The sequence below is a fragment of the Sorghum bicolor genome, chromosome 2 (assembly GCF_000003195.3).
Source record: "Sorghum bicolor cultivar BTx623 chromosome 2, Sorghum_bicolor_NCBIv3, whole genome shotgun sequence".
Classification (NCBI taxonomy): Eukaryota; Viridiplantae; Streptophyta; class Magnoliopsida; order Poales; family Poaceae; genus Sorghum; species Sorghum bicolor.
In genome coordinates, this window is record NC_012871.2 from 5,289,254 (window position 1) to 5,307,567 (window position 18,314).

At 43.8% G+C, this 18,314-nt stretch overlaps 2 protein-coding genes across 2 annotated transcripts; one reads left to right on the forward strand and one right to left on the reverse strand.

Moving 5' to 3' along the window:
• Nucleotides 10,735-12,101, reverse strand: LOC8060751 (xylanase inhibitor protein 1). The gene has a single exon (XM_002461507.2). The coding sequence runs from the start codon at nt 11,842-11,844 to the stop codon at nt 10,921-10,923; it is 924 nt and encodes a 307-aa protein (XP_002461552.1). The 5' UTR covers nt 11,845-12,101; the 3' UTR covers nt 10,735-10,920.
• Nucleotides 16,832-18,181, forward strand: LOC8056623 (xylanase inhibitor protein 1). The gene has a single exon (XM_002459393.2). The coding sequence runs from the start codon at nt 17,040-17,042 to the stop codon at nt 17,961-17,963; it is 924 nt and encodes a 307-aa protein (XP_002459438.1). The 5' UTR covers nt 16,832-17,039; the 3' UTR covers nt 17,964-18,181.

The window sequence follows — 18,314 nt, forward strand, 5'->3', positions numbered from 1 at the left end:
TGAGGAACTAGAAACTAATGTAATCTACTACTTTTGCAGACTTGGCCACTTGGGTTGTAACCAGACTTATATGGTTAATATTATTGTTGCACATCCCTTTCAGTGCGTGCCTTACCGACGTATTCAGGCCTTGTTTAGTTCCTAAAAAATTTTACAAAATTTTTCAGATTTCCCGTCACATTAAATCTTTAGACGTATGCATAGAATATTAAATATAGACGAAAATAAAAACTAATTGCACAGTTTGGTCGGAATTAACGAGATGAATCTTTTAAGCCTAGTTAGTCCATGATTGGACAATATTTGTCAAATACAAACGAAAGTGCTACAGTGTCGATTTCCCAAAAAAATTAGAACTAAACAAGGCCTCAATCCGTATATCCAAAGTTCAGTTTACATATCTTTCTGGAACCGTGTCTCGGGATTGGATAATGGTGTTCTTGTCCCTGCTATGAATACCAATTGTGAAATCACAGTTGAGCTTGCAAACAGGAGCAAGAATACGGAGCCCCAAGTTTAGAGCATCTCCAACAGTTATATGCAATTGGAATTTGCCATTTGTTGAAGTTTGTCAAGTCCCTAAACGTTTTGCCAAAGGAAAAATAAGTTCATCTCCAAGTGTTTGGCATTTTTGACTTGGCATTTCCCAAAATAGTGGACCTAACTATTTTTGTCCGGAAATCTTTCATCTTCGCGGGAAAATCTCTCGTGCGTCGCGGGGCGCTTTCTTTTCCGCGCGCAATTCCTTCGTCCGTCGCCGCCAATTTTCTCGCATGTCGCGCGGCCGTGTTCATCCCGTAAGTCCACGTCGCCGCTTGGTCCAGGTCGTCGAGTTCCGATCTCGTCGCTGCGATCGATCTCCTAGCCTCGCGTCGCTGCAACAAAACGAGGCGGTGATGGATCTCCTACCTGGCGTAGCGTCGCGTGAAGGAAGGAGAGGAGGCGGTGATGGATCTCCTAGCCTCGCGTCGCTGCAAGAAAAGGAGGCGGCGATGGATCTCCTTCGTCCCCGCACGAAGAAAGGAGGCGGCGCGCGGGGGAAAGAAAAGAGTCACGCGCGGGGATGAGTCGTATCGCGGGAAACTACCGCGACGTGGGGAGTAAGGGCACGACAAAGAGTCCAAGATTCTCGGGATATCAAAATTGCCAAGCCATTGTGCCTATGCAATAATGCCAAGTTTAGTCCATCAAATGCCAAGTTTGCCAAAATGCATAAGTCAAATGTAAAACTGTTGTAGAGCAATTTTTAAGGTTTTTGGCAAATTTTAAGAATGCAAAGTCCAATTGCATAACTGTTGGAGATGCTATGTATAAATCTAAAACTACTTATATCTACGATCAGAGGGAGCATGTGTGCCTCTTTTTTGGGAAGGCTCAGGACAGCTTAAATTTTCGCTAGATTTTAATGAAGCCATCAATTATTATGGAAACCACTGCATGCAAGAACTTGACTATATACTCCTATGCGTTCAGTCTGTCTTGTTGTTCGTTTTTGAGCATTTATACTTCATCTTTTTTTGAGACCACGCCGAAGAGCATTTATACTTCATCAACGGCTTGATCAACCGTTGGTCAATACTTTGGCAGCTGGTAAAGGTAAGTAACTTTTTTTTCTCTCTTCGTAATTTATTTCAATCCTCGTCTCGACGATAATTTGCTATCCCTTGCGTTTAGAATTAATGACTCAGTCACTCAGCATTTTGATGCTAAATTGTTTGCTGGTTTCCCAAAGCAAAATAAAATAAAATAAAACATAGCCAGGAACTACAAAATGAAAAATTGTAGAATCTGATCATAGGCAACCAATACAAATATTGCTACACTTTTACACTACCGCACGCATGAATGCAGCTCTTCAAGTGTTCTAAGCACTAGCTGCATTAGGATCTAGCTAGGAGAGAGGCACATCGAAACCAAACCATAATGTTGTGAGACAGAACCTTGTCATGCAGTCTATGTGCATAGCAATCAAAAGAACCATACATGCTTATAGTATAGTCCCTAGCTACCAAAATAACAAGCACCTTGAAAAGCTCACATCAGCTACTGCTCAATCAATTCAAGGATTGATAGGAAGAGATGAGGCTGAACTGAACTATCTTCTCACCAGCAATAGTGCTGTACTGCTGTTCTCAGCAAGATTTAAGTCAGTTTAACTAATCTCTGGGAAACAAGCAACAAGGGAATTTCATTTGTTTTTTCAATTAGTCTGTTTGTAGTCTAAGTGATCTAACATTCAGAGTTGATGAGAAGTTTAGTTGGTATACATGAGTCCAAACTCTCCCAGTTGGTTATTACTGTAATAATGAATGTTAATTTGGTCTCAGACTCTCAGTGGTTGAAGAATGCCTTTCCTATGGTCAAGCCCTACAAGGCTACATCAACCAAGTGCACAAGGTGATGATTGGTTGGGAAATTATTACACTAACCATGTATATATACAAAGGCAAAACAAAAGAAAAAACAAGGGTAGGACGATTTGGTAGGGAAATCATGGAGGATGCATGCATGATTTGCTCCCAGGCCCTTTTCAAATGAAAGAACAGCAGCAGCACAAAAGTCACCCAGTATTGATCACTTTCATGTGCACTCATTCAATTGTGGGCTCTCTATGACTGTGACACGTGTACTGGTCCCCACATGCAGAGGCAGGGCAGAAAGGGACTTGCCCGAAGCATCATATAGACTGAGCTCCCCACCAGGCAGATGAGACTGAAAACTGAATAGCCTTAGCTCTAAAGAATGCTCCCTGCTTTTCTTCTAGCTAGACTAGATAGGCTTTATCACCTGCCCTTTTGTCATTAATCTTTATTTTACTTGTGCTAATTATTATGTTGCACTGATAACAAATCCCTGTATGAAACCATGAGGAAAAAAATTAGTTGTGGATCTTATGAATAGCTGAATATTCATTACTGCACATTTCACTTGTTCAGAACAGTGTGCAGACTTGTGAATGTGATGACAGCACATTTCTCTTAGATGTATGATGCCCCAACTTTGATGTAGTAAGGTGATATATGTTGCAATGAGGAATGGTATGAAGAAGTCCAGTTAAAAAATCTTTCTTCAAGAAAAGAAAGAAAGAAAAAGTTCAGTTCAAAAATCAATGGTCTGGTTACAGCATATACAGAGGAATATGCTGGTGCTGCACTCTCTGATTTGAAGTTTATTTATCTGGATCTTTGGTTTCGATTAAGATAGTTACCCCATTTACTGTTGTACATACATGTAGGGTTCAACAATTTGGTGACTTTTTCACCATGGGAATATATGCAAGGACATTCTAGAAAGGGGGGAGCACAGTGGCCCCACCAACCTGCCCCACAAAAATGTAAAAAGAATTTTTCACACTCTCCCTCCATGAAAGCGAACCCTTTTGGACCCTTTGTTTACCACAAAGCAGGTGTCACGTCTATTTGCCCCATACTAAGCGTCTGATAGGGATAGAGGTGATGATGATTCCTATAGGAGAGGATAATGAGAGGTTTTCTATGATGGTTTGGTTTGGTTGGACAGAGACCATTATATTGTGCAAAATCAAAGTGTGTGCTGTTCATGTCTTTTTGCGAGTTTTTTTAGTTTGTGAATTTTTTATTAGGCGAATTAAGGCTTGATTTCCTAGGTCAGTTGCTTGGCTGGGAATTAAGAGAGCGGTTTTGTGTGGTTGGGTTTATGCCAAGGGGCAACGGGGCTGACTGATAGGTGTCATCATCGTCCTCTACAAAATTCCGTATCCTTCCAAATATGTCTCTGTATCACGCACAAACCTCGTATATCTATATATTGTGTACATAAAAATGTTCTTGTTTTCTTTAGGAGGATATGATAAATTTCTAATAAGGCAAATTATGCTGACAAACGTCCAACAGGGCAAATACTGAAACACACATAGGAAACTGTGATTAATTTTTCTTGTCTGAGTTGTAAATACATATAGAAGAGTAAATCCACAAGATATTTTCAACATTCCTCGGAGAAACTGACGAGTATTTTTCCTGTGAGTTATAGCCAAAAATGACAGGTTGTTTAATTGGTTCCTTGTGAGCCTTTGTGTTACTAAAATAATCTGACCTGTAAGTAAATTCCAGTTTCGAGCTGGCAGTGTCACAACCTGAAATTTGTTTAATGTTTATTGCAGATGATCCTAATTATCCTAAAATTAAATAAATTATCACACACACACACACACACACACACACACACACACACACACACACACACACACACACACACACACACACACACACACACACACACACACACACACACACACACACACACACACACACACACACACACAGATATATATATATATATATATATATATATATATATATATATATATATATATATATATATATATATATATATATATATATATATATATATATATATATATAATCACTTATCATTCAACAACTCTACTCAATCACCTAGTGGAGTTAGAGTAGCTGCTGTAAGGTTTTCTGAGGGGATACTGTTGCCCTAAAAAAGGTTTTGGAGGAATGTGGCTGAAGCAACTGTTAGTTAATTTAATTAACCACCTGCAGAGCAGAGAGATATGTAGCATGCATTCATTTATTTATAGACGTTGAAACGAGACTGGTAGCTTGAAGAAGCAACCCTTGTCATGTTATAACAAGCAGAAGCAGTGGGCGGCTAATGCTTTCTCAAACTGCGCCAGCTCGTGAATCACGTCTGAAACTGCACATAACCCATACGCGTTACTATGTCTGATGTGTAGCAACGTCGTCCTCAAGTCTCTCATGTTTTTTTTTAAGAAAGGGCGGCAAAAGCTTGCCGCATTTTGTATTAGACGATGAAAAGGAAAAAAAATGCACAACACTAATTGGAGAATGGAGATTAAATAGTCCTAGCCACACACCACCCTCAACAGTCCTAGCACTCGGGGAAGCCTGTGACACTTGGGAAATTTTAATTTTCCCGTAGTGATAGAACTAAAGATGCCAACTCTTCCTAGCTACGGGGTCACACGTGTCTCATCGCTTCCACGTGCGCGAAATCGATCGAGTTGCATCCATCATCCATGCCGATAAGGACGAATGAAGTTGCTGGGATGCAATGCATCCACAGCACAGCTCGTCAGCTCCTCCATGCAAATGCAATGCAGGTACGGTAGGAAAAGGAAACACCACCGGAGGTCAAGACTCAAGAGTCTCAGACTGCTAGCAGCATGCGTATCACGACTGAGGAAGAGGATCTCTCTCTCTGAATGGTCAGTCTAACAAATCATTAATTACTACCAGATTAAATTAAAAGAGCGAGTGCTGTATAGTCAGAGTGTGCAGTGGCATGCTCAGCAACCGTTCCGGCCGTTCAATGGAGCTGGAGCCTGGAGACGACCGTTCCAGTGAGCACAGCCGTACCACTGCATGCACGATGCAGTGGACGTGAACGCGACGTACGATGACAGGACGATGCACTGCTCCAAGGCCGTATTCGCTTGAACTTATCAACCAGAATTTTACGACGTCAGTGACGTCGTATAGTGGTGCTCTACCTGGCCTGATCCCGATCCACACAGCATTTTTTTCCTTGTAATTTCAATCTAGTTTGTCGTTGGCGCGCGTGTCCGATCCTGTGGAGTGTGGACGGTGTCCCGTCCCGATGGATATGGATGCATGTGTCGCTCGCATTCGCAAGAGTGAGCAGCTGCAGGAAAGAAAGGAAAACTGCATGCCGAGTGTGGCTGTGTGGGTGGCTAGCTACAAGCCATACATAGCCAGGGCGAGTCTCTCTGAATCCATCCACATCCAGGTCGTTGTTGTACGTGCTTCTGCACTGCTGGCTACCTCTTGTTAGTTGTTGTTACTACACGGCATGTCCTGCACTGTCAGACGCCCTATGGTTAATTAACAACCAACAGTAACAGAGGTAGCTACTTCACGTACGGCGCACAGGGTCCAACTATATATACGCCTAACACATAAATATGTACTACAAAACAAGGCCTAAACGACAGTAGAGTTTCTATCTGCATCTTGTCACAGGCAGCAGGCTATAGTAATCTGAATGCGGCGAACTATTGCTATAGTTGATTAGTTGTCCAATCCATGTGTCTAATTTACATCAGAAGAAGGAATAAGTCTCACTTTCAGTTTCAGTACAATGAATGAATCGTCCCTCCTGTTGGCAATCAATTAAGGCGGTGTCCCGGCTCAGACAGGGATCGCATGACACGGGAGATATTGGTGCTGCTCGTCACCGGCCTGGATGGGCTGCAACAGCTGCAGCACGTCGATCGGTCACCCAGCTCACTCAGATCAGATCAGTTCGCCGGCCTGTGGGCCATGAGAAAACTCCGACGATGAGGGCACATCGGATGCCGGTTCAAGTCGTCTCCTGACCTGCTGTGAGTACTGTACCGGTCATCTTATATGTCTGTCTCGGAGAAGCGAGAGGTTCGGAGACATCTTCTTCAGTAGTTCAGAGTTAAGATTGGAGCTTCAGAAAGCATTAGAGCATCTTGTATACGGACTACTTCTCTAAGTACAACAATCCTTTACTATGGGTGATATATGATAGTATGATAATGGTTCTCAATAAGGCATTGTTTGGATGTTGTCGGATTCACCTCAATCCACATGTGTTGAAGTAGATTGGGGTGAAATTTAGGCCTTGTTTGGATGTAGTCGGATTCACATCAATCCACATGTGTTGGAGTGGATTGGGGTGGAATTTAGTTCAAATTCCACTCCAACCCACACCAACACATGTGGATTGAGGTGAATCCGACTACATCCAAACAAGGCCTTAGTTCAAGTTACACTCCAACCCACCCCAATACATGTGGATTGATATGAATCCGACTATATCCAAACAAGACCTAATTCATATATATCAGCATGGAAGCATATCAGTTACCAAATGCTAGTTGTTAAAGTGCACTACATTTTTTTCTCACTGACTACCAATATCCTTGGTAGAACTTGCATGAATAATGTTATCACTTGTAAAACATGACAAGTATATGTATATGGGAACCTAGCTTCTGTCCACAAATTTCCTTTGATGAAGACGCACAGATTCATCATAGCCATGTTGATGAGGGCAGTATACTGTATACAGCAATGGAGGCCATGGGATTTTGTTATCTTTTAATTCTGCTGGTTTATTACTCAAATCTTAGATTGTTCATTCAAGGGCGGCTTCCCAGCACAGTGATTCTGCATCAAAGACTAGATTGAAGAAGACGAGGCCCAGGCTTCTGAATTGCGGATACAAGGCCCGGCCCGTTCCACTGCAATGTTTGGGCCAAGCCCAGGCCCAGGAGGGAGGCCTAATATAATAATGGAAACCTATAATAATATGGCCGGCATGCCACATTCTCGTATTCCGAACTCGACTCTGTGTGAGATCGTGACAAACTATGATCAGATTCGACCGTTCACAAACTCAGCGGCGCTGGACGCCTTCAGACTCGCATCAACGGGGCTGTCGGACTCGGACTCGATTCGGATCCACGTTCAGTCCAGGGTCGCAAGCGCAAGCCCGTCTCTTTATAAGCGATCGATCGAGAGGAGCAGCGGACGACGCAGACCTGCAGATTACCACTTCATCACACGACTCAAAATCCGTACGTAGCTTCGTTCGTTTCATCTGCATATTAGCTAGCAGCGTGCTAATTAATTAAGCTAGCAGCAGGTACGGTAATAATCAATGTCGTCGACGGCACATCATCATCAGCTAACACCACCGCCCAACAACAACGGCGGGCAGCTGCTGCTGCAGCCGCCTACCAAGCTCCTCGGCTGCCTCCGCACCGTCGGCCGGCCAACCAGCAAGACCGACCCGCTCCTCGTCGCCGCCATCTTCACCGCCGACGGCCCCACCATCTCCCGCGTCGACCTCAAGCTCCTGGACGTGGCGTCCGGCGAGACGGTCGCCCGGATGGACCGCCAAGGCAACGGCCACTTCGGCGTCACCGGCGGCCTCCTCTGCGTCGTCGGCGACGCCGGCACGGCCGCCGTCAGCGTGCTCGACCCGGCCACCGGCGACGTCACCAACATCCCGGCGTACGCGACGGGCGACATGACCTCGTCGGCGTACGTGTTCGGGCACGTCCCCGCCGCGACGGGGGACCACAAGGTGCTCCGCGTCTTCACCGCCGTGTACGACGGGAGGACCATCAGGCAGCCGTGCGAGGTCCTCACCGTCGTCAGCGGCGACGACGGCGAGCAGCAGCGGTGGAGGCCGGCGCCGAGCCCTCCGGTGCCCGTGGACACGTTGGACCCCCGGCACCGGGCGGTCACCGGCGGGGTGGCGCACTTCTTGGTCCCTCAGAGGGCGGAGTACGACGTCATCGTGTCGTTCGACTTGGCGGCGGAGCAGTGGCGGCCGTCGCTCCTCCGGTGCCCGCTCCCCAAGGCGAAGAGGCACTGCCACAGCAGCAGCCTGAGCCTGGTGGAGCTCAACGGGTGCCTGGCGTTTGTGCACCCGGACTACCGGGCCTACGCCATGGACATGTGGTTGCTGGTGGACCTGGAGAAGGGCCCGGCATGGGTGAGGGTGGAGTCTCTTCCTCTAGGCAAGATTCTGCGCAACAAGCAAGAAATCATGGCGCGGCCGTTGATGGTGCTGGAGGATGGACGCATTGTCTTTTGGGTGAGAGCACCGTACAACGTGGTGCGGGTGTACAATCCACGGACCGGCGAGTGTGAGGAGACGGTGGATTTCGGAAAATTGACTAGTATTGTTGGGTTGTACCGGGGAGACCTCTTGGGGCTCAACCAGTACTAGTATAGTAGGGCATGGCGAGTCTGTATTTTTTTTGTTTGTTTGTTTTTAAATGATCGGTTCAAGTCTACGTGCTCATGTTTTTTGTTTCCTATCATATATAGTTATATAAATAAGAGTGTTGGTTATATCAAATGATCGATCCACGGTTTATTGTTGCCATCAAAAGATTCTGAATCGATGTACTACTAGTTATATTGAACGCTCTATACATCATTAAGAGTAACAGCCAGCATTTAGCGATTTCCCTCTTAAAAGTTCAAACTTCAAACAATTGGTAACAAACTAAACCGGATTGCGTAAATTGAATAGGAGGCTGGGAAGCTTATTAAACTGCCTTTATCTTTTCATCTCAAACATTAGTGATTTGTAGAGATATTTTTCCAACTGTCTATACAAATCGATTTATAGAAATGGTTGGAAAATCACTTCTACAAATTGATTTGTAGACAGTTAAAATAATAAGAACATAAATAGATTTCTAGGGACAGCTTGAGACATGAGTCGCTTATACAAATTGAGTTTCTAGAAATGTCTCAAAATAAAATATTGACGCATCTACAAATCTCTTTCAACAATATAGAGGCGGCTAAAAATAGGAATCATTTCTACAACTATATTTCTAGAGGCGCTGGAAATAGGAGCCACTTCTCGAAGTCTACTTTGTAGAGTTGGCTCCAAATCCGGTCTCTAGAGCTGGTTCGAAATACAGCCACATCTACCAATCATTTTTCCAAGAATAAAAAAAACACATAAAATTTAATAGTTTTTTAATCCAGAGAGCCCCTCCACAAGACAGACACACGTATACCGCGCGTCTCAAATCACAAGTCATGCGATTTTTATGTCAAGGCTCATATCCTTGACCTCAAGTCACGCTACCTCGTCCCTCTCCAAACTACTAATGCCCCAAGTCAGTTGTGATTAAAGGGCAGAAACATTCCTCTTGTGTTCACTTTACATGATTTTAAAATTAGTACTTGGCATCATTTATGAATTAAAATGTAAAAGTTTGGACTAGAAAGTTATTGTTGAGATCTATAACATTGGTCTTGGCCATTTCTCGAGGTCGTTTCAAAATTTTAAATTTTAAATATTAGAAATTTAAACATAATTTTCCTCGGATAGATGATTTTAATTGGAAGGTGTCAACTATAAAGTTGTATATCTCTACAAGGTCTATAACTTTGATTTTTGTCATTTCTTCATTTGAAGTCGTTTGAAATTTTTGAATTTTAGCATGTGAGGATTTCAAACAAAAAAATTAGGATCACAGATGGTCTGTTTCAATTTTTCATCAAAGGTCGTTAAAAAAACTAAAAAATTGAATTTTAAGAATTTTTCATCTGAGGTCGTTAAAAAAACTAAAAAATTTGAATTTTAAGATACGAGAGCTGCAAACAGAATTTATGAAATTTAAATGATTTTAAATAAAAAAATTTATGAAGTATAAAGTTGTAGTTCTTTTTTAGTTATAGAACTTTGATATAAAGGTTGTATTTATCCAACTTTGTTTAAAAAAGTTACAAATTTTACATTCACATTTATTTTTTAGAGATGACTTTAGATGCAGTTGCTCCTAGAAATCGATTTGTAGAGACCGATCGAGATCCAGCCACCTTTAAAGAAAGTGTTTGTAGAGATGATCGTAAATTCTAGCACCATCTAAAAGTCGATTTCTTGAGACTAAAGGCCTTGTTCAGTTCGTAGAAATTTTTGGAAAATGATACTGTAGCAATTTTGTTTTTATTAGACAAACATTGTCTAATTATGAAGTAACTAGGTTTAAAAGATTCGTCTCGCAATTTACAGATGAACTGTGCAATTAGTTTTTTGTTTTCATACATATTTAATGCACTATACATGTGTCGTAAGATTCGATTTGATGGAGAATCTTAAAAAATTTTGGAAACTAAACAAGACCTAAAGTAGGAAAATGCCTCTGTAACTTAAAAATCATTTGTGTAGCAGCTGTGTATTTTACTCTCTTTTATTCGTCACTTTATTCCTTCTTGCAAAATGCAAACACACTACACACCACCACAGTGATGACTGTATTATTATACAGTTATACATACTACTGTACCAGACAAACAGAGACACCACTAGTGATGCTGCTGACGCAGCATTCATGTCTGAACTGAATCGATCAGAAATCAATCACGCATAGTACTTGACCATGCTGGTGTAGTTGGAGAGCGTGTCCGCGTAGCGTTCCCAGATCATGAACCCGCCGTAGTTGTCCGCCTTCTGCACCGACGGCGCGACGTCGTAGTAGACGTTCTTGGGGTGCACCCACCCGTGCGTCGTCTCCGACGCCGTCATCCCGACGTAGAACCTGGTGGCCGGGTACGCCGCCGTCCACCTGTCCCAGGCCAGGTGCCAGTACGCCTCGCAGTCGGCGTCGTCGTAGATCCTGACGTGGACGCGCTCGAAGATGCCCGTGTCCAGCGCCCGCTTCAGGTACCCCGCCGGCGGGAACTCGCAGCGCGGCGTCGCCGTCAGGTGCAGCGGCTTCCCGGGACCGCCGCGGATGTTGTGCTTGGCGAGCTCCAGCGCCAGCACGTCGTACCTGTCCGTGGCGTTCGTCCCGTGCTCCAGGAAGAGGTCGACGCCGTCCAGCCATACGTCGCCGAAGGGGCGGTGGACGCCGGGTTTAGACCCGCCGAAGAAGGCGTTCCAGAGGTAGTCGAAGAGGTCCAGCGCCGCCTGCTTGGACGGGAGCGAGTAGCCGGAGCCGAAGCCGCCGATGGAGAGCGACACCGGGACGCCGACGAACTGGCAGTGCTTGATGTCGTCGCCGATGCCGGCGATCGGGTGGCCAGACAGGTCCAGATGGTACTTGCCGTTGGGGCCGTAGACGTCGAGGAACGACATGATGACCATGGTGTAGAGCCCGGAGTCGCAGGCCTCGCGGAGCGTGCCCTCCGCCTTGTTCCGGCCCCAGAACACCGTCACCTGGCCGGTCTTGTTCCCCGCGGCCATGGCTGGCCCGGCGAGGAAGACAACAACAAGGGTCGCCACGGCTAGGAGAGCTGCTGCTGACGCCGGCCTCCGCCGTCCTCCGAACGCCGGCGCCGCCATTGCTGGATTATTTGCTTGCTTGCTTGCTTATTACTAGCTAGTAGTTGCTTGATCAAATGGTGTGGAGGATTAGCTAGAATCGACTCAACTATATATAGGATCGGAACAGATAACATTGGAGGGAGAGATGTGTGGAATTCAGCATGGGTAGGGCAGCTATAGACGGCGGCGCGGTTGACCGGGGCAAGCTTTTCAGCCAGCTAGGTTTTGATTGTGCCTTCTCCGCCGGCCGGACCCGTGTAGAATGGAGCTGCTGAGCGAAGCTGTGCATGCACGACGGAGAACATGGAGGACAGCTCACCACCACCAGGAGCCTGAATAATCGAAAACGACGTGCATCAGCGAAAGGGAAACAGTGACATCGTCATCGTTCACGCATTGCGGCGGATTACTAGTTTTAATCTTGTTTTGATTTGATGTATGGTGGTGCTGATTGATCCGCGGTAAGAATGGGAACGATGCTCATACTCACGGTTCTTATCTAGTGTCATTAAATAAATTAAATAAAAGAATTATGTATTTAGTTTATTAAATTATAATCCAATAATCTTAGAAAGTCAAACTTTTTTAAAGTTTGACTAAATTTATATTATAAAATAATAATTATTATGGTATATTCTTAATTATATTTTCATAGTATACTCACTTTACGTTACAAATCGTAATTTAATTTTTTTTATAATTTAGTTAAACGTGAAAATATTTTGACTCTCCATAATTATTGAAATAACTTATAATTTAAGATGAAAGGAGTACTAGAGAATAACCAAGGTATTTATTTGAAGGGCCATCTATGCTTAATCGGCGGTGTCGGTGTCGGGGCTCCCTCGTGCGTGTCAGCGTGTGGTGGTCTCTCGGAGCACACGGTTTATATATGTATAGACCTTGTTTAGTTCACCTTCAAAACTAAAAAGTTTTCAAGATTTTCCATTACATCGAATCTTGTGGCACATACATGAAACATTAAATATAGACGAAAATAAAAACTAATTACACAGTTTAGCTGTAAATCACGAGACGAATCTTTTAATTCTAGTTAGTCCATGATTGAATAATATTTGTCACAAACAAACAAAAGTACTACAGTACCGAAAACTTTTCACTTTTCGGAACTAAACAAAGCCATAGTTTATCATATCCACTCGTACAGTTGACGCACGTGGGTTTCTTTACCTTATCCGATCCACCGGTTGACCACACGAGAGCACTCGTACGCAGCAGGCACGTTGCTTCGTTTCTGAGATAACGTTAGTGTGCCCGCTATGTTAACAGCCGCAGTGCTGATTAAGATATTGTCATTTCAACCATCAAACAGTTAGTCATAGCACTTACCGCCTTAGTTCTTGTTGTGCTAATCCTAAAGGATAATAAAGGGTCACTTGAAGTTGTACTCAATCCGTTTTTTTAACATGTATTAGTTTTATCCTAAGCCAAAAAAATTCATAACTTCAACCATCAATTTTTTTTTAAAAAAATAAAATGTATGGGTTAACAATATGACATTTATGTTTTTAGATTCAAAAATACTTTTTATACTATCTAGTTCGCATGTTGTGAAACTACACAGTTTTTTTTTTAAAAAAAATGATGGTCAAATTTATGAATATTTGGCTCATGACAAACCTAATATGACATGTTAAAAGTGGAACGAGTATATCTCAAATTTGTTGGCATCATTTAAGCTTCTTCAGACTCTCTTTGTACCTAATAATAAATCAATTCTAAAAGTTATCTTAAGTCATGTTATTTTAAGTTTAACTTAATTTATAGAAAAAAGCTGGTCTCATTCCCTTTAGTACAATGTAGATGGTCTCTCTACATATCGAAGGGTCTTGCAATTAATGTACAAGTAATGGTGCACACAAGCACCGGGTGGCAAGAGGTATTCAAACCTCACTAAACAGTAAGCCTGACCCTAGAGCAAAGTGCCAAATGAGAGGTCTAACTAACTTAAGCACTTTACAATGTACTAATGCTAATCACTTAAATATTCCTTAAGCCCTTTGGTTGCTAGAACAACACTAGAGATGAGCCTAAACTCACTAGAAGTGTTCCTCGGCTCATGCACACCTCAAATAGCCGACTTTGGGGTATTTTATAGTCTCCCCCACAAAATATAGTTACTGATGATAAACTTCAGTTTCTACAGTATTACTGGAAAGGTCTAGCGACCCCACTAGAGAATTCTAGTGGTCGCCACTCCAACTAGGCATTTAAAAACTTGTCATTGCCGATCTATGCACTTTTTCTTTGGTGCCACTAGAGAAATTGGTGTCGAGAACACATCCTATTCCCTGGTGGTGCTCTGTCCCTGGTGTAACCGAGGAGTTTTGTAGTGGTCGGTGAAAACTTCTGTACAATAGTCTCCTTCGAGTCTAAGCTCTATGCCCTATTCCTTTGCACTACTGAACAATTGTTAGTGAGTGACTAGACGCTGCCTATCTACTACTAGACACAACTTTTCTCTGGTGCCTTTCTCTGTGAAACATTGGCCCTTTTTGGTGGTCCATGATAGTGCTCATTTTACTTAATTTATCCATTTCTTTTCATCTGGGCCTCTTTATCTTGATGTCTTGGACCTTATGCATGACTTCTATGATCTTCAACAATACTCCTTGGTCTTCCTTGGTGTTGATCGCTTGATCTTTATGTTGTCTTTGTCCAAGCCATCCTTGCATCTAAATGAACTAAAAACTTAATTTCTACACTTGCAAACCACCTTAGTTCATTTGAGCATATTAATTGTCAGTCAACCACTACAATCATGTATGGCCCATGGTAGGTGTCATCTTCCTTACAACGTTCTTAGCCACGGTGGCCAAAAAAAAAATCAAGCCAGTTCAGGTCAAAAGGCCACCATAGATGATGCTCTTCATTAACCTTGCCAGCGTTGTTCATGATCTCCATCATGACTTGCACGTCGGATTATGACCGTAGCTAAAAAAATATATCCGAACAAAAAATATCTTAAATTTAACTAATTGAATCTAAACAATTACAAAACGTAAGTATTACCATAAAATATGTTTTCACAATATAGTTATAAATATGTTTTTAACGAAGGAATATTGAATAGCTAAGTTGAAAGGAACCGTGGTATTATGTTTTATATGTTAGACCGATCAGCGGTTATCGGGAGCCACGTTTGGCCAACAAGTTGAAGCTAGAAGTCAACTCCTTTTACCCAGTCAATGCCGATCGACAATGGTTTTTATATACCGCATAAAAAATAATTAAATCTCGGATCTAGTGCAAACTTACCTCCCGTACAAACTATGCAAACTCTAATCTTGACCACAGAATGTTAATTCATGTGACACAGAGAGATTGGGTAATTTTACACTTAATCGTCCGCTCTTAATCACACTTTTATAAATCTCTCCTTCCACCTTTCTCATGCGCCCCATTGGATCAACATCTTGGGGTCCAAATTAGAGTTTGCACAGTTTGCACGAGAGATGAGTTTGCACTAAATCCGTTGCCCTTCAAAAATAGTATTAAATTTATATTATATAGCTAAAAGTCGTTAGCCAAATTATTGGTCAAAGGATTATAAAGTTTGAGTCTTGACCTATGTAAAATGCCTTATGACTGGACACCAGGGAGTATTTTTTTAACAAAATGTCGGTCCTTTTAGGCCTTCATGTAAAGCATAAATTTTGATTTACAAGGATTTCTTGCAAAAAAAACACTAGTAATGGGTGTTCAGATCTAGACAACAAATTGTTAGAGCATCTCCAAGAGTCTTTGCAAATCTCACTCTTTAAATCATCATTTAGAGAACCATTTCTATAAAAATCGCTTTCTATATTTTTTTACTCTCTAACAGCTTTTCTATTTCTCGTATGCACTCTAGAGAACCATTCTCGTCTTCTATTTTTGGCTAGCGAAAAATCTGAAATAGAATATGACTATATTTGCATAACCATTTAGACAAGCTGTTGGAGGGTAATTTTTTACCAAAATCTCTATTCCTAGCATTTAGGAAGGATTTAGAGAGTCTCTTGGAGTTGCTCTTAAGAGAAGCTAGCTAATAACTTTTTATTAGCCAACAACTTGAACTTAGGCCTTGTTTAGTTCTCAAAAAAAATTTACAAATTTTTTTAGATTTTTCGTCACATCGAATATTGCGGCACATGCATGAAGCATTAAATATAGATAGAAACAATAACTAATTACACAGTTTGTCTATAATTTGCGAGACGAATCTTTTGATCCTAATTAGTCCATGATTGGACAAAAAAATTTTGTCAAATACAAATGAAAATGCTACAGTGCTCATTTTGCTAAAAATTTTGGAACTAAACAAGGCCTTAACTAGATAGGTTTCACCACAAGAAACCTAAGCAACTAAGCTACACTCAGTTGGCACATTTTTGCTTTACTCCTTCATACATATCCCGATTAAAATGGACCAGCTATGCTGGACTGCAGATTTCTTTAAGAGGAACCAAACCAGGAAACTTGTGACATGATGACTTAAAACTCTACCAACAATGGTTAACTGGGTCTTGGATAACCATTGTGCCCAAATATAGATACTTTTTTTTTGTACTCATCGTCAACCAATAAGGTGTCCACCGTACCGTACTCCTCACAAAAACATTGTCTGTCCGATCAAAAAAAACATTGCCCGCCGTACCACTACAAGTCATGTACCTTGGGTCAACTTTTTCGTCTATGATGAGTATGATGGCAGTAGTATTATAGTGAAACTTAATTGGGATGTGGACGAGATATAGTTCTTGTCACGTTCTTATTAATCTAACGGTTGAAGAGGACAATAATATATTCGATCGCCCAGCCGACAAACTAGTGTGTGCCCAAGGAAGCATCTGGGCAGCCAGTGGGATCGATACAAGGGGCGGACACGCGACACCGCGTCGATCGGTTGCTTGTTGGCCTGCCGCTTCGTCGGTCAAACACAAGAACATAGTCGATTCGCCGCCGTGCCAAATTTTCCATATGCGTGAACTGAAGTGACAAAGCTGATATGTACCACGTCCTTCTCATAGTTCGGCGTACGTACTACCAGCTTGGTGAGCTGTCCTGCATGTTTCCCGATTCCATCCAAAAGCAGACAAGTCCAAGATGAACACCAAAGCCATCCATCCATACACATGGGTCCATGCATGTGAGTATACTACTATATAAGCAAGCAAGATCAGTGGTAGCAGCAATCAAACAAGGCATCAATGGCGGTGACAAGAAGCAAGAGACCAGCTAGCTCCCTCCTGCCCGCCGTGGCGGCCCTCGTCGCCGTCGCCGGCCTCCTCTCCCTCGCCGGCCCAGCCGCGGCCACAGGGAAAACCGGCCAGGTGACGGTCTTCTGGGGCCGGAACAAGGCCGAGGGCACGCTCCGCGAGGCCTGCGACACGGGCACCTACACCATCGTCGTCATCTCCTTCCTCAGCGTCTTCGGCCAAGGCGGCAACAAGCCGCCCACTCTAGACCTCTCCGGCCACCCCATCGCCGGCATCGGCGACGACATCAAGCACTGCCAGTCCAAGAGCATCATGGTGTTCCTCTCCATCGGCGGGTTCGGCGACCACTACTCCCTCCCCAGCGCCAAGGCCGCCACGGACCTCGCCGACTACCTCTGGTACGCCTACTTCCCAGCGCCCACGCCGCGCGCCGGCGTGCACCGCCCGTTCGGCGACGCCTACGTCGACGGCCTCGACTTCTTCCTCGACCGCGGCTCGCCGGCGTACTACGACGTGCTGGCCAAGCGCCTGTGGAGCTACAACAAGCAGTTCCGCGCCCGGACGCCCGTGCAGCTGTCGGCGACGCCGCGGTGCGCGTTCCCGGACCGCCAGGTGCAGCGGGTGCTCGCCACGGGGCTCGTCACCAGAATCAACGTCAGGTTCTACGGCGACGCGCACTGCGCCGCGTACTGGCAGCAGGAGTGGGACAAGTGGACGGCGGCGTTCCCGGAAGACTCCATCTACGTCGGCCTGCCGGCGTCGGAGCAGACGGTCGGGTACGTCCACCCCAAGAACCTCTACTACGGCGTCGTCCCCGTGGTGCAGAAGGCGGCCAACTACGGCGGGTTCATGATCTGGGACCGATACGCCGACAAGAAGACCAATTACAGTAGCTACGCCATTGAATGGGCTTGATCGATGATCAGAGCTCCATCTCCATCCATGCCGTCTACTCTGTCAGTCTGTCTCTGTGTGTATCTACTGTAGTGTTGTCCATCTCCTCACTAGTGTGCTTGTGTGCAAGAATAAAGTGAGGCAAGTGCATCAATAAACCGTTGATAATATCGTCGCTAGTTTTGTACACGATCCTCTGGAAATATTCAGCATCTGGCATGGATACGAATTTAAGTTCAGAGGATCACACCGAGACCACAACTGCTGAATTGTGGAGAGCAAAAAAAATCAAGAACAAATGTAAATGTCACGTGGCATTTTTTTTTTTCTGAAGAGAGCCGGACAGCCAAAAACAACATGGCCCGTCTGCAG